The sequence below is a fragment of the Mugil cephalus genome, chromosome 2 (genome assembly GCF_022458985.1).
Source record: "Mugil cephalus isolate CIBA_MC_2020 chromosome 2, CIBA_Mcephalus_1.1, whole genome shotgun sequence".
In the NCBI taxonomy this organism is placed as follows: domain Eukaryota; kingdom Metazoa; phylum Chordata; class Actinopteri; order Mugiliformes; family Mugilidae; genus Mugil; species Mugil cephalus.
Window position 1 is genome coordinate 26,605,287 of NC_061771.1, and position 16,554 is coordinate 26,621,840.

Here is a 16,554-nt window from a genome sequence, read left to right on the forward strand (position 1 = left end):
GCTTTCAAAATAAAACGCAAAACGTCATGAGACGGGGCTATGCCCGTCACAGTACAAACATGAATAAAAAAATAAAAAGAAAAGAAACTATTATATCTGTGAGCAACTGGAGATAAATTACATTTTTACTTGTGCATTAATATTCGTATATATTTTATCGCCATGACTGAAAAGAGAACAATAACTATGTTGTAATAATATATTTATTATTAAACTATAACTTTACATGTAATTGTTTTGCATTATCCCTGTCACTACATTTTCTATTACGCTCCCGCTACTCAATCGGATTTTTTTTATTTTATTTTGAAAGCAGAATCATGTCGTTTCCGGCTGTAATTCGTTTTTTCTCTTTCCAGCTTGATGCATAGATTTAAGAGGGAGGCCCTGCTTCTGTTAGGAAAAGCTGCTCGCCGCTCAAGGATCAACCAGAGAGGAGAGGCGCGAGGGGCGAGAACGACCTGACCCGACGCATGAACGAGCGCACGGAGAGGGGAGCAACGACAAGTGCGCGATAAGCGGAGACAGATCTTTAGTTAGGACGCGTCTGTGGGGTTATTTTTTGCACCCATGTGAATCGCGTCGGGATGAGAATCATCTGACTTTTTTTTTTTTTTTTTTCTCAGTGGAGAATTACGCACGAAGCGCCATTCCAATATGAACCAACTTTTACGCACGGACCCGTGGAGATGCGAGGTTTCGGTTATGAGCAGAAAGCTGCACTACTGTTACACATAATTGCAACTTCTCAACGGAAGATTACAGACTGATCATTTTGGACTTGGATTTTGAATCATAACTGGACCCATCAAACACTTAGGCGCATGTTGACGAACACGTCTAATTATGCATTTGGAGGGGCTTATTAGGAGTCTCTCTTGCACCGCATACTGATACAATAGGGGCCGCGTGTTTGTTTCATTCGTGCGCCGTAGCATCCCGCGTATACACGCACTTGTCCCACGGCTACCCTTGAGTTTTCAAAACAGCGCTATGGACACAGTCAGACGTCTAGCCTGCGTGTGAGTCACCGTGAGCAAACATTTGGACAAGCTGCGCTCTTTTAGGCAGTGACACATTTGGGATATTTAACGGTGCGTGTTTTTTTTTGCGCAAGCGGACAGCGCGCGCGACACCGGGACGAGGCTCGGTGCAGCCGGGAGATTGGACGCCGAGGTGCTAAATGCCCAGCCGGTCGCTTGCGGCTCCTCATGCTGGGCGGCAACATGAGGTCCTGGGTCCTGCTGCTGCTGCTGGCTGCGTTTTTGGCGGCCCGTGTACGGCTCGGCAGTGCTGAGGTAAGACCCGGGGATGCATCGGGAGCCGTATGACCTCTAGTCGAAGAGGGTTAAACTTAATGCGTGGGGTTTCGAATGAATTGCTGGCTACTGTGTGAATGTCTGCAAAGCACCGATTTCTGGATATGAAACGCACCGCTGATGGAGAAAACGGTGGTGATCATTAAGGAAATCAGTCACCAAAATTCATTTTTAACATCAGAAAAACCTTTACTTTCAGATGAGATAACTTTCATTTGATGTCTCAGATAAAAATAATAATGGTTGGACCTCCACTAGAGGGGAAGATGTTTGTTCAAACGAGAAATTATGAAAAAAAACGATCATTAGTTTTGGTTCATTACCATCTGAATGTGTTTGATGTGGACGGTGGGAATAACACCTTCTGTCCTTAGCAGCACGCAACACAACAGTTTACCAGGAAGCTCCGTGTGGATTTCATGTCAGTGATTGGAACTGACTTATAGCTGGGAGTTTATGTTCAGACTCAGATGTGCCCAGTCAACCGTGGTGTTTTCAGTGTGACATCTTGATTGTTGACTTTCCTTCACTGCTGAGGAACATAATTGTACATCATCCCCTGAGGCGATTCCAGCTGCAGGGCCAGTGTTTTCCGCCTTGAGTGCAACAGAACAAAAAAAAAATTTGCGGCGTCTGAGTGTGTGCACATCCAACTATTGTGTTTGTCCCCCCGTGACCGTGCGGCTCGCACCTCGTTCGGGCTCCGTTTTGTCTCTGCAGCTCATTCTTCTCATGACAGCGGTTTTCCTGAGGCGTTACAATTAGAAGTGGTGGTGTCATAAAGGGTGAGGCAGCTCCTTGGCTGGTGGCCCGGCAGCATGAGTTAAACTACTGTGCGAAGCCGAAGTCAAAACGAATCCATCACCACAGCTGCTGTTTTCAGTGTCTCACCAGGAAGCCGAGGTCCTCTTTTCACCCCACTGCCAAAATCTCATTTATTTATTTATCTTTTGCCTCTGGGATGCACCGTTCCCTTATTTAGCCCTATATGTTTGTGACAGACACTGGTTTCTTTCAGTTGGACGAATGAACCTTGAATGCATGTCATGAATTGGGATGAAAATAAGGTCATTTTAATGGTAATTAGTCGGGAGAGCCTTCACATTCTCACGCACTCATGTCCCCAACACTTGTCAGTCATGTGGGTGAACTGTCAGATGACCTCTGGGAAATGGAGCTTCACATCCATATGACACAAAATGCTGCTGGTGTCTTCCACAATTTCAGATGTTTCCGATGTCTCACCCCTACGGTTCTTGGGTTTCAGCTACTGAAAGTGCATGACCTTAAACACCGATGAGGCGATAACCGGCGAATGAAATGTGATCTCCAGAGTGTCACATTTACTAGACCGAGCCGTTGTTGTCGGTGGCCGTACCTGGTTAGCACCGGGTACGGCCCTTAGCACCTTGTTCCACTTCTGTGTTTTACTACACATGCACAAGTCTCACGGCGCCCCCCCCTTTCTCAAAGTCACAGCGTCTTGAATCGACAAGTGGCGCGCTCCCTCACAGTGCTACTCGAACGGGTTAAGGCGAGGACACTGGGTGGACGCTCGGCCGTCATGGGAGTTGAACTTATGACCCTTCGGTCTGCTGGACAGTCTGTGGAAGCGTTGGCGCGCTCGACCGCGGTCACGTGACGAGTTTAGCTACAGCTAAAGATGCTAAAGCTCATATGATGTGGTTTTCATGTTTAAACCAAGGCGCTGAGCTCGTCCCGTTAAGAAGTGTGGGACAAGCTCAGGATGATGTATGAGTCCTCTGTGACACTTTAATCCTCGACACAGTGTTTAGTCCAGGCGGACATCTTTGCCTGTCTTAGTTCGGCCACATCTGTCGGGGGAAGACTTCGTAACATTACAGGTTCGCAAAGGTTGATGTAATAAGTGAATCCAGAAACAGAATCAAAGTATGTGAGATAAAAACATTTTCTGTCAGCTGTTGTGTGTAATCCAGTCCAACCCTAATGCTGCTGCTTCTTATACAATATGCTGTCAAACAGACATGCAAGCATGAACACCCATGGAGTTACAGCTCATTTTTAAATCCACTTAAGTGGAACTGGAGTCGAATTACACAAAAGCACTCACGCATCAGGTCAGAACCTCAACCCTTTTAATCACCCGCTGTTCAAATCACAACCCGCCGATTGGTGGCTCTCGGACAGGTTCGCCGCGGGACCATTGTCTCTGCGGGCGAGGAGCCGGGATGATTTGCTGCTGCTGCCGCCGCTGCCCGTTGGCTTGATCCATTTTACATAAGAACAACAACTAATCTGCCGGGGATTTCATGGACTTTGTATGCCGTGCAGCGGGGCCGAGTGTATCTGTGCGTGCACACATCTGGATGAGCGGTCATGGTGGTGTAGCTATGTGTTAGCGGACATATGTGCTTGTGTTTGTGTGTGTGTGTGTGTGTGTGCAGGGGGTTGCAGGAGGCGGGTGGGGTTTAGGCCTCCGGGCGTGCATGTGTGTGTCGGACAGAAAAGCGCAGTGGCACATAAGAGTATTTGTTTGTAAGCCTTGGGTGGTGCAGAAGAAATATCTTACCAGAGAACAGGAATAATAATAATAATAATAATAATAATAATAGTAGTAGTGGATTTGCAGATCTGAGTTAGATTTATTTTAAAAAATAAACTTACCTGGTCAAAAGATTACAGAGTGAAAAGTGTGTGTACTGAAAAAATATGCAGAAATGTGCAAAAAGGATAAATTTATGTTCTTTGTATGTTTAAATATTGACACAGATCTAAATGAAGCCTGGAATAGGAAACATTTCTGATGTGTTTATAGGCTCGAAAATCCTCCAGTGATGCCTCCCAGCTCCCACTCATAGATGTCCACTGCATGTCAGATCAGCTAGCTCAACTTTTTAAAGAATGTTTTACGAAATTATCTGACATCTATTATCGTAACGCAGGGTTTAGGCACAAGAATCCGCTCTCCTTCCTGCTCCTCTCCCTCCCTGTCGTCTCTCCATCCGTCATCCGCGCCCTCATCTCCCCAGCCAGGGGTGGGAGCGGCAGGTGGGTCTGGTCGGGGCGCCCGTCTCGTCTGCCGGTGTCTATATTTGCGTGTCAGTGTGTGTGTGTGTGTGTGTGTGTTTGTGTGTGTGCGAGTCTCCACTGAGCTCTGCAGAAGACGACCAAGTTAGCAGTAGGTTGCCATATTTTTGATAAAAGCAGGGATATGCTGTGAGATTGTGAGTCACTGTTGTTGTGTAGTTATGCTTTTTCTACTTTTTTGTGTGTGTGTGTTGTGATTGTGATTGTGTGTGTGTGCAGCCGGCCGGCCCCATAATTACATTCCATTACACTTCAGCTTTCTACTCAAACATTCCATACAATCCCTCTGCCTCCCAGGCTTTCTCCAAGGACCCCGTGCAGTGTGTGCGTGCGTGTGTGTGTTTTCTCTAGCGAGTGTGTGTGCACGACCTGTGTGTAGATCATGACACTCTAATAACAGCTAGACACACTCATCACAGTGCATGAAAGATACAAAACTTTGCATGGTAACCCTGAGCAGAGAAGCCATTTATAGTCTTTTTTACAAATGTGTGTATCTTTGTGTGTTTGTGTGTGTAAATAACAAATAAGGATCTTGAGCTCTAACCACTATTATTAACTTGTTTTCCAATTCCTTCCTTTTTTCTTTCTTTTTTTTTTTTTTTTTTAAGCGGCAGCATATGTTTGTCCGTGTCACAAACTATTTCGTGTCCGTCCGTTCCGCTCTCTAATTTGTAAGCGTTGTGCATTTACGCGCAAATTGCCGCCGCAATGGTAATGATAGGTCGGCGCGGGAGTGAAAACTGTGTGTGAGTGGGAGAGGTTCTCTGGACAAATTGGGCAGACAGTCAAGTGGTTAAAGCATCTGTGCGCAAACAGGAAAGGTACGGTCGAGTGTGTGTGTGTCTGTGTGTGTTTGGGTGCGAGTGAGTGTGTGTGTTTGCTTAACTAGGTCAGCCAATGGCTCGTGAAAGTCATCCAGGTGTCCTGAGCCATCGCCGCCCACAAAGCAGACAGAGCACAGAACCAGATCTGGAGAGGAGCTTAGAGGCAGCGATGAGGAAATACATTTTTAATTCGTGCTCGTGTAGTAGTACAAAACAAATATAGAGAGATGTAGACAAGTCAGGAACCTGTAGGTAAAGTATTTAACCTGGGTAGCACAACAGACTTTACTGTTGTTGAGATACAGAACATTTTATTTGAAATTTGCTGCCTACACCGATCAGCCACAACATTAAAACCACTGACAGGGGAAGTAAAAATGACATTTAATCCATCTTCTTACTATTCATTGTTCTGCTGGGAAACGTTTGGACCTGACATCCTTTCATGTGGATGTTACTTAGACATGTAGCGCCCACCTAGACCAGATCAGACACCCCCCACTCCCACAGCAATGACACTCATTGGAACAACTCAAAAAAGCATGAAGAACAGCACAAGGTGTTGACCTGGCCTCCAAATTCATTAGATCCCAAACTGATCAAGTATCTGTGGGATGATCCACAGAGACCCCTCCCCTCAACCCATAGGACCCAAAGACCCCCCACTGACAACATCTTCTGATTCTCTAATGAGTTAAAACTGTTTTGTAGACCTACAGAATATTAGGATGGTGGTCATAATGTTATGCCTGATCGGCGTGTGTTTGCATTATTGTGAACTGAGTATCTGCGGCGACCTTTGTGAAGTTTGTGCTACTAAGCAATCTCTATAAACTAGTGCTGTCAAACGATTACATTTTAGATTAATCGCAGGATTGCTGCGGATTAATTTCGATTAATCGCGATTAAATATCGTTTTCTTTTTAAATCTGTATTAACCGTGACACCCTCAGAAGACCCATGTCCATTCTCTGATGAGTCACAATATTAGATGTGATTTAAACATATATATAATGTCATATGGTCATAATGTTATGCCTGATCGTGTATAATAATACATGGGACCATTTCCAAGGTAAAGTGATATGAGCAGTCTTATGACCTTTGGTCTGGTATCGGTTGTTCTTTTACCGGACTCAAATGTTTTCTTTTCTGATTAGGACTGGCAGCGCGTTCATCCTCATTTCCGACTTACATTCACAGAGTTCTAAGAAGGGGGAAACAAAAAGGACGTCACAGACGAAAGTTTAGCATCCGTTTCCAGTGTATGTAAAAAAAGAAACCGATGAGGCAATTCAAATTCATTTAATAGAGTTTCAAGATGACCAACAACCTCTTATCTGCGCTTCCTGTTGACGTCGTTGGTAAAGTCCACATTTTCTGGGTATTTGCATTCATCAACGGGGTTAATAGAACCACATCGTGAGGGACCTGCCACACTACAATAAAACTGTTTGGAAGTCCAATTTATGAATCCTCTGACTGTCCCTGGAGTGTGAGTCCTCTTTGCATTGACACTGTGGACATTAGGTTTACTAATGTTAAACGTGTTACATACGTACATTTTGTGTCTTTAAAGCAACAAGATTAACATCCCTTCTTTACCTACTGTCTGCGAGGCATATTCTTAACACTCCTTAGTTTGTTTTGGCATCTTTCTGGCATGCGACTATATCATATGTTGTTGCAACTGCCCTGAGATAGTATCAACTTTCATCCAACCAAAGCGAAATGTGGCACAGGCTCCTGAGTCATCTGCCTTTGATGTGCGTGAGGAAACCGCAGGAGAATTTCCTTTAAAATCCGCCACACTGAATCCATAATGAATTCCTGCATTCATGTCATTCATTAAAAGATAAACATCACATTCCTCCTCTTTTATGGCGGATAATTGCTTTCCTTGCATCATTTTGTTTGCCAGTGTTCCCAGTGTCTTACGGCTCGCTCCCGCACCCTTCCAACTTTTGTTGTGAGAATAATCTCTCAAAAAAAAGAACGTTGATCCGTTTTCGGGGGCCGTCTCGGTGGTGGAAGCGGTGGGAAGGGACGGGACAAAAGACGAGGGTGAGACGAGAAGAGGGAAAGTGAGAAAAGACGGAGATGGATAGAGAGACGGTGATGAAAGAGGGGCTAATTTCCTGCACCACATTGGGAGCAACAGTGGTGTTTGTGGGTAAACAGACAGGGAGAGAGTGACAACAGTGGCAACAAACACCAATCACCAAACATCATTTCCTCAGCAGGAGGAAGTGAAACTAGAGCAAGTTTTGACTGGAGATCAAGGACTGAGATATTACACACCAGCCCCCACCTCCACCCCCTTTGCTTTTTTTTATTCTTTGTACACCTCTCATGTCCTCATGTTCCCCCCATCGCACATTCGCTATCGATTTTTCCATCGAGTGTCAAAAAACAAAACAAAAACAAACCAGATCAGCTGCGAAGAAGTGTTTGTTGTCGCTCCATTTCGTTCAGTCCCCGCGGCCTTTCGATACATTTACTTTGACAAATTAACAAAAACAACACAGGAAGCCCTTGTGTTGTATATTTTGTTGTGGACTTAACTGTTTCTTCCCATGGACACATTCTTTCCCCTGCCGAGAGGCCACTCCCTGCCTCTGTGTGAAATAACTGTGTCACAGTTCAGGGCCCTGGACTTGAAGCCCAGACTGGACCTGCACTTCCTTTCATAAATGAGAACTCAAGCCTCAAAGAGGAACACGACTAATGGGTTTAGTTTAAAGTTTAGCCAGATGGCCTGCAGAGTTTAAGCGACAAGTGATAAACTAGGACAAGTTCAGTGGGACTGTAGTTCAGATCTGATCTTAATAATGAAAAAGTTAAAGCAGAAGTCTTGTGGCCGTGAGTATAAAGTATGCAGACCTTGGTCTTGTGTATTCGGTAGTTTGGACTTTTATTTGATTAATTTCATTCTGAGGTACAGACTCTGGAGGACAGGATGTGAAACAACAGCAAGGCCCAGATGCATTCTGGGATACTTCTGACTTCCCTAACTTCACAATCTACCCAAGCGGTAAAGCTCACGTGGAAGTGCAGAAAGCTGCAGTTCATCGAGTGGCCACTTGAGGCTGGTTCCAAAAGGGAGCAAATCCCCATAGACCCCCATGTTAAAAAGCCCAACTTCACAGCATTATTAAACATGTTTGCAGCCTGGTTCAAAAAACTATTTTGGTCTCAATGTTTTATTTCACTATTCATGACAACTGTAGAGGGGATGAATTTTTTTCTAACTCATTTGTTTATTTGTTATTAGGGTTTAAAATTCCACATTATTAAGGGCATTCCCGCTTTGGCTGACAGGCAGCCTGAGCTAACAGGTAGCGGAGAGTTGGGTGGGCGGGTCCCCATGTCCATATTTCGAGTATCTGAGTGTGGGCAGAGTAAAGTTCATCCAACATGGCGACTGCAGGCTCCGCCCACTTTGGGCTTCATTTACAAGGTTCAGAATCCAATGGGTGACGTCACGATGGGTTTGTCCGTAGTTTATACAGTCAGTGAATTTACCTCTTGTTGCTTTCTTGATCAAATTTGGTCAGATCTGTACCTTGAAGTGAAACATAACTTGGGCAACAAGCGATGGCGTTTAACAATTCCAAAAGGCTAATTGGTTGCAGGACGATCCAGTTTCTTGCGCTTTCTTGTTTCTTGTCACGCCCCGTAATGACTCATATTCCGATCAGAAATCAGAGTCCTGCTGCGTCAGGCTGGTCGATACTTGTGGAATACCAGATAGCTTTTATTTTCTGTGGTCTGTGGTGAACAGAGCATCTATTTTTTTTTTTTTTTAGTTGGATGATGCTAATTGGGAGAAATCATCTTGCAGGGAAACTCCATCTGCTTTGCATATCAAAGTGCATTTACTGATCTTGGAAAGGACTCAGATGCAAGTTTTGTTGCTTCGCTGGGAGCTGCGTGGCGTCTATAAAAATAAGTAACGACGATTAGCAGAACAGGGAATGTGGGAGCGGGAATAGAGACAAATCGGTCTGTGACTCAGTGGAGGTGCAGATTCTGGTGGATCCAACTCCTGAACTGGGACGATTCAGTTCACTGTTATCGCATGCAAAGACTCAGAAGTTCGTATCTTGCCAATACTTTTTGCTGTCGTTGTCTGAAGCAAGTAGTAACACATCACAACTGTCTGTCTCCAGGGTGATCCGCTCCCTCCATCGCTGGTCGACCTGGTGAGGGACTCCCCCATCTCCTCCGTGGAAGATCTGAAACTGCTGCTGCAGCAGGAGACAAACGCAACAGGTACTAAACTCACGCAAATGCGCACACACACAAACACACACACACGGGCAGCAATAAGACGGACGTGGAGGAGGCAGGCGCGTGGACGCGCCTGCGTCTGCAGAGCCCTGAAGAAAGAGGAATGCGTTAAGAGAGAGTATCCGAGCGTCACGTTAAGGCAATATTTACCAGAGGCAGCAGGAGGAGGGATGAGAGCGGGAGAGAGGGGGGAGGAGGGAGGAGGTGGGGGGAGAGAAACTTCCAGCACAAGGTCATTGCATTGTTCGCCTGCTCTGGATTCCTCGTCAGGATTGTGTGTGCGATTGTGTGTGATTGTTTTTTTTCTTTTTCTTTTCTTTTTTTTTTTGGAGACCACACCCCAACGAGTTTGAACTCCAAACTCACGCGGCCACGTGCACACGCGTAAACGCATTAAACCCGCACGCTTCACGGGAACCGAGTCACGTACACACGCGCACATATTAATAGAAAGCGTTTTCTTTGACGTAACAGCGACCGCAGAGAGGAACCGGCCGAGGGAAGGACACAAGGAAGTGACTCAAAGTATATGTTTTTATTTAAAATGAGCTCTCGAGACGCGTTGGTTGTGGGAACCGTACTCAAGGAATATTTGGGTTGTTGGCCGCATGCGTCCGTCCGCCGGTGGTGGTGACTTATTGCATAGCAGTGGGGGTTTTTTTTACATGACCAGTCGTAACCACTTTAACCATCCTCTTCCTCCAGTGTCACATTTGTGTCACTTCGGTGGTTTTGTCTTTACCACTACCCACTGAACATCCATTCCATTCACAAACCCTCAGGACGAACCGTAGCGACTGTCCAACTCTTCGCGTTACTATTTAGCTGCGTCGCTCGAGTTGTTGCTGTTCATGATAAATGTTGCTAATGCTAATGCTAATAATCTGAATGATGAATAAAACGCGAGCTGGCTAGCATTTTAGCATGCTAACAGTAGCATTTAGCTGAAAGTGCACACTCACGGAGCTAACTGAGCGTTTTTAGTTTTTAGTTTTGCGTTAAACCTCTTTGCATCCCCTCTGCACCAGTTGTCATTGTGCGACTGTGTTTGCACCGTGTATCTCTAACACAGTGATAGATGCACAGATAAAATTAGACAGCAACTGAGAACAATACGAAACGGCCCTCTTTCTGCACCAGTTAATTATGGCTAACGGGTGACTAAATAACACCTTGTGCATTTGTGCGTCGCACACACACACACACACATGCACAAAGTGACCACAAGCAATGTACACCAGGGATATAATTAGGACTACGGGGCTGCAGTGTGAAATGACGACATACGTGAGAGTGCAAACACACACGCACAGACGCACACACGAGTTATATTTAACATCTCATATCTCTCCTCGCTGAATTTCTTGACAGCGGCGAGACAAATTATGGCAGAAAATAGCCTAATTGTTTTAGCAAGAGGGGAGGAAAAAAAATGGCTTCCTTTGTGCGGCGAACAATGAGCTTGGCTAAAAACTCCCCGAACCGCCTCAAGTGTTCTACAGATCTGCGCTTCTTGTAAAAGTGCCCGTTCGGTGTTGTCCAGCTTCCAGATAAAGATGGAATATACTGAGTTGATTCTTAACTTTCTAATCTCCCCTCTTTCTTTCTTTAGAAGAGGAAGAGGACGAGCACGATGTTCTCATAAACCACACCCACGGCCGGTACACTAGAAGTCTTGGTAAGTTTCCACATCTATTTGTGTCGCTTCCTATTTACAATTTCTCGTGTGTCCCCCTCCCCCTCCCCTCCTCCCCCATCACAATAAGGTCACGTCAGCTTCAACAAACTTTAATTCTGCTATTTCTGTCTCGCCTCTAACGCCAACAGTGGAGGCTCAGCCGGCCCAGCAGGCAGCCTGTAAAGTTCGCACGGAGGTGATGGAAGTGAAAAGGTCCATGCTGGACCGACGCAACGCCAACTTCCTGCTGTGGCCACCGTGTGTGGAGGTGCAGCGGTGTTCGGGCTGCTGCAACACCAGGATGCTGCAGTGCACGGCCACAGTCACGTCTACCAGATACCTGCAGGTAAACAGTCCACAAGGCGGCTTCATCCGGCCTGTAGTGTGAATGTGGACGTGGAACAGCTCCGCAAAAGTGAAACCAAAGCAGGTAGAGCTCCCCCTGGTGACTGCAGTGACGCAGTCTAGGTCATAAGCTCCACCCCCTCCATGTTAATGGATGGGACTAAAACATTCAAATCATTTTTTTTTCAAAGATGGTCATTTTAGGTAGTTAATATAACGTTGATGCATATTTTTTTGGTTTTGGTTTTAGTTAGTTCTTTGAAACGATAAAAACAGGAAGTGACATAATGGTGTTTACCAGTTGCCATGACAACCGCTCAATAAAGCTGGTTGTTGATATTGTGGCTCCTCGTGGCTTCGGCAACCAGCACAGATAAGAAGTATTTACGCCTCTTAGCTGAAAGAAAACAGATTATGGGAACTGAATTTCTGGTTTTCCCCCATTTCTTCATGTATCAGACGGACGCTTTGAACGCGTGTGTGTGCATCAGATTCTTGAACGAGCCCTTAACAGAATAGCTAATTGAGAGTGAAAGACTCAAACTCCTGCCAAAGATCTGTTTTGCAATTGTACATATTCGGGCTCATGCACACACACACTGAATAAACATGCAGGACCTGATTGTGAACGCTGAGAACAGGTAAGTCAACATTTCGCTCTCAGCGGATGGAGCAAGTTTGGGCATGGGATTACTCGGAAAGTGTCATTTGATAACAGATTTCTTTGCTACCTGTTTATAAAATGCCATTACATGCGCAACGAACCACGATAAAACAAATATCGTGCCACTTAATGTCACGCTCTAAAGCTGTCGGTGTCTCCTTCCCTTTTTTCTCCAGGTGATAAAAATCCAGTACATAAACAGGAAGGCCCATTACGACAAGGCCATCATCTCGGTGGAGGACCACGTCAGCTGCAGGTGTCAGCCTCCTTCGTCGCCGTCCTCCCCCTCGTCGGTCGCCGTTCCTCAGGCGTTTCCGAGCAACCCCAACCCGCCTCCTCCTCCTCCGCCGCAGCAGCAGCAGCCCCCGCCGTCCGCCCACGTGCCCCCGCCCGTCCCCCAGCCCGCCCACCCGGCCCCGGCCGCCGCCAAGCCTCACTCCTCCAAGGCCGACCTCCACCGCCACGACGACCTCAAGCGCAACCAGCAGCAGCAGCACTACCACCCCGAGGAGCCCGTGTCGAGGCAGTGGCAGCAGGGCGGCTACACCCAGCTGGTGCACTGGACGCAGCCCCGGGTGCACCAGGCGCCCACGCACGTGCAGCAGCAGCAGCAGCAGCAGCAGCCGGGCGTGCACCAGGCGATCGGCAGCAGCTGGCCGTCTGAAGCGCGGGGCGAGCACAGCGTCATGGGGAGCGCGCAGCCGGAGAGGCCTGGGAGCGGGTATGACGGGAGCAGGGAGGAGGGCGGCGCGCACGGGGACGCAAGCCACCCGGACCACGCGCAGAGGCAGCAGCTGCTGCTGCAGCATCAGCAGAGGCAGCAGCAGCAGCACCAGTATCGCCACCAGCCGCATTACGCACAACAACAGTACAACCACGGAGGAGCCGACGACCAAGAGCTGAGGACGCAGTACAGGCTCAACACCCCTCAAGCGGACAGCTCCTCCCCGCCCCTGAGCCCCACGCAGCTCCCCGAACCAGGAGAGAACCCCACTCCCCCGCTAACCACCGTTCAAAAGGACTCGGCGACCGGCCGAAACGTCACGGCGGTCACGCGCCAGAAACAGACTGAGACTGAGGCGGTCAGTCAGAAAGAAGGGAGCGCGAAGGAGGACGGCGGCTCGGCCAACAGCGGGGACTCGGCCGGGCCGGAGCCGGCCGGTCAGGGGAAGGGAAGAGACTCTAAGGCGACCGGCGGGGATTTAACGGAGCAGGAGAGGAGGGAGAGGCTTCTGGAGGTGGTGCAGGGGGAGCCCGGGAAGCAGAACCACCTTCATCCGCATCATCCGCAGCAGAGGCCGAAGCCGACCGCGTTTAAAACAGGTACTGCTCAAATGTGCTGGAAGTGAGTGGTCACGCTGCAGAGCCGAGTAAAACATACCGTGATGATAATACCCTGCTTAATAATAAACCTTTTTTATTATTACCTTTTTTCCCCACAAATAATGAAACCGAAGAAGATTACATAAGACTCTAAAGAACGTATCAGTGGCAAGTTATAAACCATCAAGACTCATTACTCAAAGTGAAAACGTAATTGTAAATGCACAATAACACAAACAGAGCGTGAAGTGTTACAAAGAACTCCACCTATAGCTGCTTTTCATCTGTAAATCACACCTTCCATTACGCCCTTTGTCGGTTTGCTCAGTATCGGTTTGCTCTGAGCCAAAAGCGATAGTTTGGAAAATTTCCACGGAACTGAACGCCCCGTTCCACCACCAACACGCGTTGCCTCTGTGTTAGAGCGAGTATTGTAATTTAACATATGAGAGATCAGTCGGTGTGAGTCCCCCCCCCCCCCACCACCCCTCTGGGCAGGAAGCGGCCCGATATACATGTATGACTAAACAGCATGGCCACATGTGTCCTGCCATTCTTCCTCGACCCCCTGAGAGCTGCGCCGTCGGCAGGGCTGAACTTCCCACCGCTTGGCGTTTGACTCAAACCTGCAGGCTGCACATGGGCTTTGTTTCCCAGGCTTCAAGGATGCCAGGTGCCCTTCACGGCGCAGCTCGAGCCACTGCAGAGGTCCCACACCCTGTGTTTCTACTTATACCGCTCTGTGTTCAGTCCGACATCGACCTATTGTTTGTGTCATAGTTATTTTCATTGCGCGGATTATTCCGTGCATTTTATCGTGCAGTTTATTTGTTGTTTGCACACGATCGTGCATTGCCAAGGTCTTGGTTCTGGACAAAACAAAACAAGTTGCATTATCATTTTGCTTATTTCAAATCACACCACTGAAGCCAAGAGCAATATCAGCACAAAATCAAACCTCCAGCATCAGTTTCACGTATCCAGAAAACTCTTTCCAAGGACGTTTAATAACCTCTTGCACACGGCTGAGGGCTTAGGAGGGATTTTGAGCCATAAAAGCCTCACGGCTCCTCTTGGAACGTCCGTCTGACTCCGACCTCTCGTCCTCTCTCTTGCAGCTCTGTCCACGGCGGCGCCCGTGTCCCCCGCGGCCCGCCAGGCCCCGCTCCGACCCGCCTCGCCTCGGCGCAGGAGGAAACACCGCAAACGCATCAGCAAGGCCGCCATGAGAGCCATGATCATGTAGAGCTGAAGGTGAGCGGGAGGAGGGGGATGAGGCGAAAGTAAACTCTGATTAATGTTTGTGGCATTTTGCTGTGAATCACTAACTACTACTACATTAATTAATGACACACCACAGCGACACACACACTGTAACAGAAAGGAAAACAGAAGACAAAAAGTCCACCTGTGATCGTTTTTAAACTTACCAATCTCTCTCTTTTCTCCAACAGGAAGCTAACCAAAAGATTAAACTTTGCCCCAAAGGAATACGGAGGAGACACAAACCGGGGGACAGCTGAGGCTTTGTGGACGGGTTTCGAGGTGGTGGACAGCGCTCCTGTTTTCTGCTCCACAGAGAGTCCCCGTTCTTCATCCAGAGAGAAGCCAGCCTAACGGATTTTAATAAAAGTGCAATCTTATGAACTCTTCGGAACCCGAGGACACTGAAAAACACTGGATTTCAATAGTTTGAACCAAAAAAATCCCGTTGACGTGGGTTACTGGAAGCTATCAGGCGCTGATAGAAAGCTAAACTGCTGGGTTTGTGCCTGCAGTTGTCAGCCATTGATTGGCGACTTTAGCATGTTTTACTCCTTGTCGTTCAGCAAACGGAGACTGCGACCGCGGGGTTGGACAACGCGAGGGCTCAGGTCGGAGACGTGGAGAACTGGATTTCTACACTGGAACGATAACTGGAACACGGAGAGAGAGCGCGGCTCAAGTCTCAATGCCAAACCTTTTCTGTTATCCCGAAACGTCTGAACCTAACATTATCTAACACTGGAGTAGCCGTACACTGATCATACTACACCGACTTTAGAGAAGTGCTCTACTGTGTACTGTAGCTAAATGTACTGGAAAATATCGATAACCTGCTCATTTTGTACTACTGCCAGTCCCAACTGGAATGGAATAACAAATAAAATGCCTGCTTAGATAACACGCTATGAATATCCACATTAAAGCAAGTCTTAAAGACCTGGCTTTTAGAGATCGCTGTGAGCCAGTTATAGCCAACACTGTATTGTATAAATGCTTTTAGGAAATGATTTCCAGGGGAAAAAGAAACAAACTCTATTTCTTAACTTATTTAAAAAAAAGAAAAAAAAGAGGATGAAGTGGAATCCTCTTGTTCTCAAGTGTAATTATTGTTGCATACATGGTTCAGATTATAATTATTGGTTGTGCAACTGTTACTGTAATGAATGTTATTTTTAATATAAAATAAAAATGTTGAAGGAATGTTTTGTCTGCGCTTCTGTGTTTGGATTTAACCTCGCGTGGATGCTCATATCTGGAACTGGATATGTAAATGCATGCATAACAAGACTGCACACATTGATACACTATGTGTGTGTGTGTGTGTGTGTGTGCACTGGTGTTTTGCAGCGTGTGCATGCAGTTGTGCAGCAAACTCGTCTTGCTGGTCTTTGCCCCGTGGCTTTACGTCCTGCAGCGCTGTCACGCAAAGCGAGCGGCGGGTCAGCAGAAATGTCCGGTTGCTATAGCGACCGGAGGACGGACACGTCAACAGACGAGTATCGTATGGTGAAAGGGAGACGAGGGAGGGAGGGTGTCAGGTCAGGAATGGCCAGAAGATGAACGGGCCGGAGGGGGAGAGGGTGGGAAGGGGACGGGCAGGGGTGAAGTGAGCCGAGAACATCACAACGAAATGACAAGTCAGGACGCATGGAGATAAAACGAGAGCGTGCCTGATAAAGTAGTCTGGCTATAAGAATATACCCCAGAGAGGAGGGGAGAGGAGACAGAGATCTGTCGTAAAGATAACTTAGTAAAGGGGGGGAGTTTAAA

At 47.2% G+C, this 16,554-nt stretch overlaps 1 protein-coding gene across 1 annotated transcript; it reads left to right on the forward strand.

The window, feature by feature from the left end:
• Positions 1 to 397: 397 nt before the first annotated feature.
• On the forward strand, positions 398 to 15,984 carry LOC125003850 (bromodomain-containing protein 4-like). Its single transcript, XM_047578080.1, has 7 exons — positions 398 to 1,298; positions 9,388 to 9,490; positions 11,121 to 11,186; positions 11,336 to 11,532; positions 12,372 to 13,518; positions 14,637 to 14,772; positions 14,973 to 15,984. The coding sequence occupies exons 1-6, from the start codon at positions 1,212 to 1,214 to the stop codon at positions 14,762 to 14,764; spliced, it is 1,728 nt and encodes a 575-aa protein (XP_047434036.1). The 5' UTR covers positions 398 to 1,211; the 3' UTR covers positions 14,765 to 14,772; positions 14,973 to 15,984.
• The last annotated feature ends 570 nt before the right edge of the window (positions 15,985 to 16,554 follow it).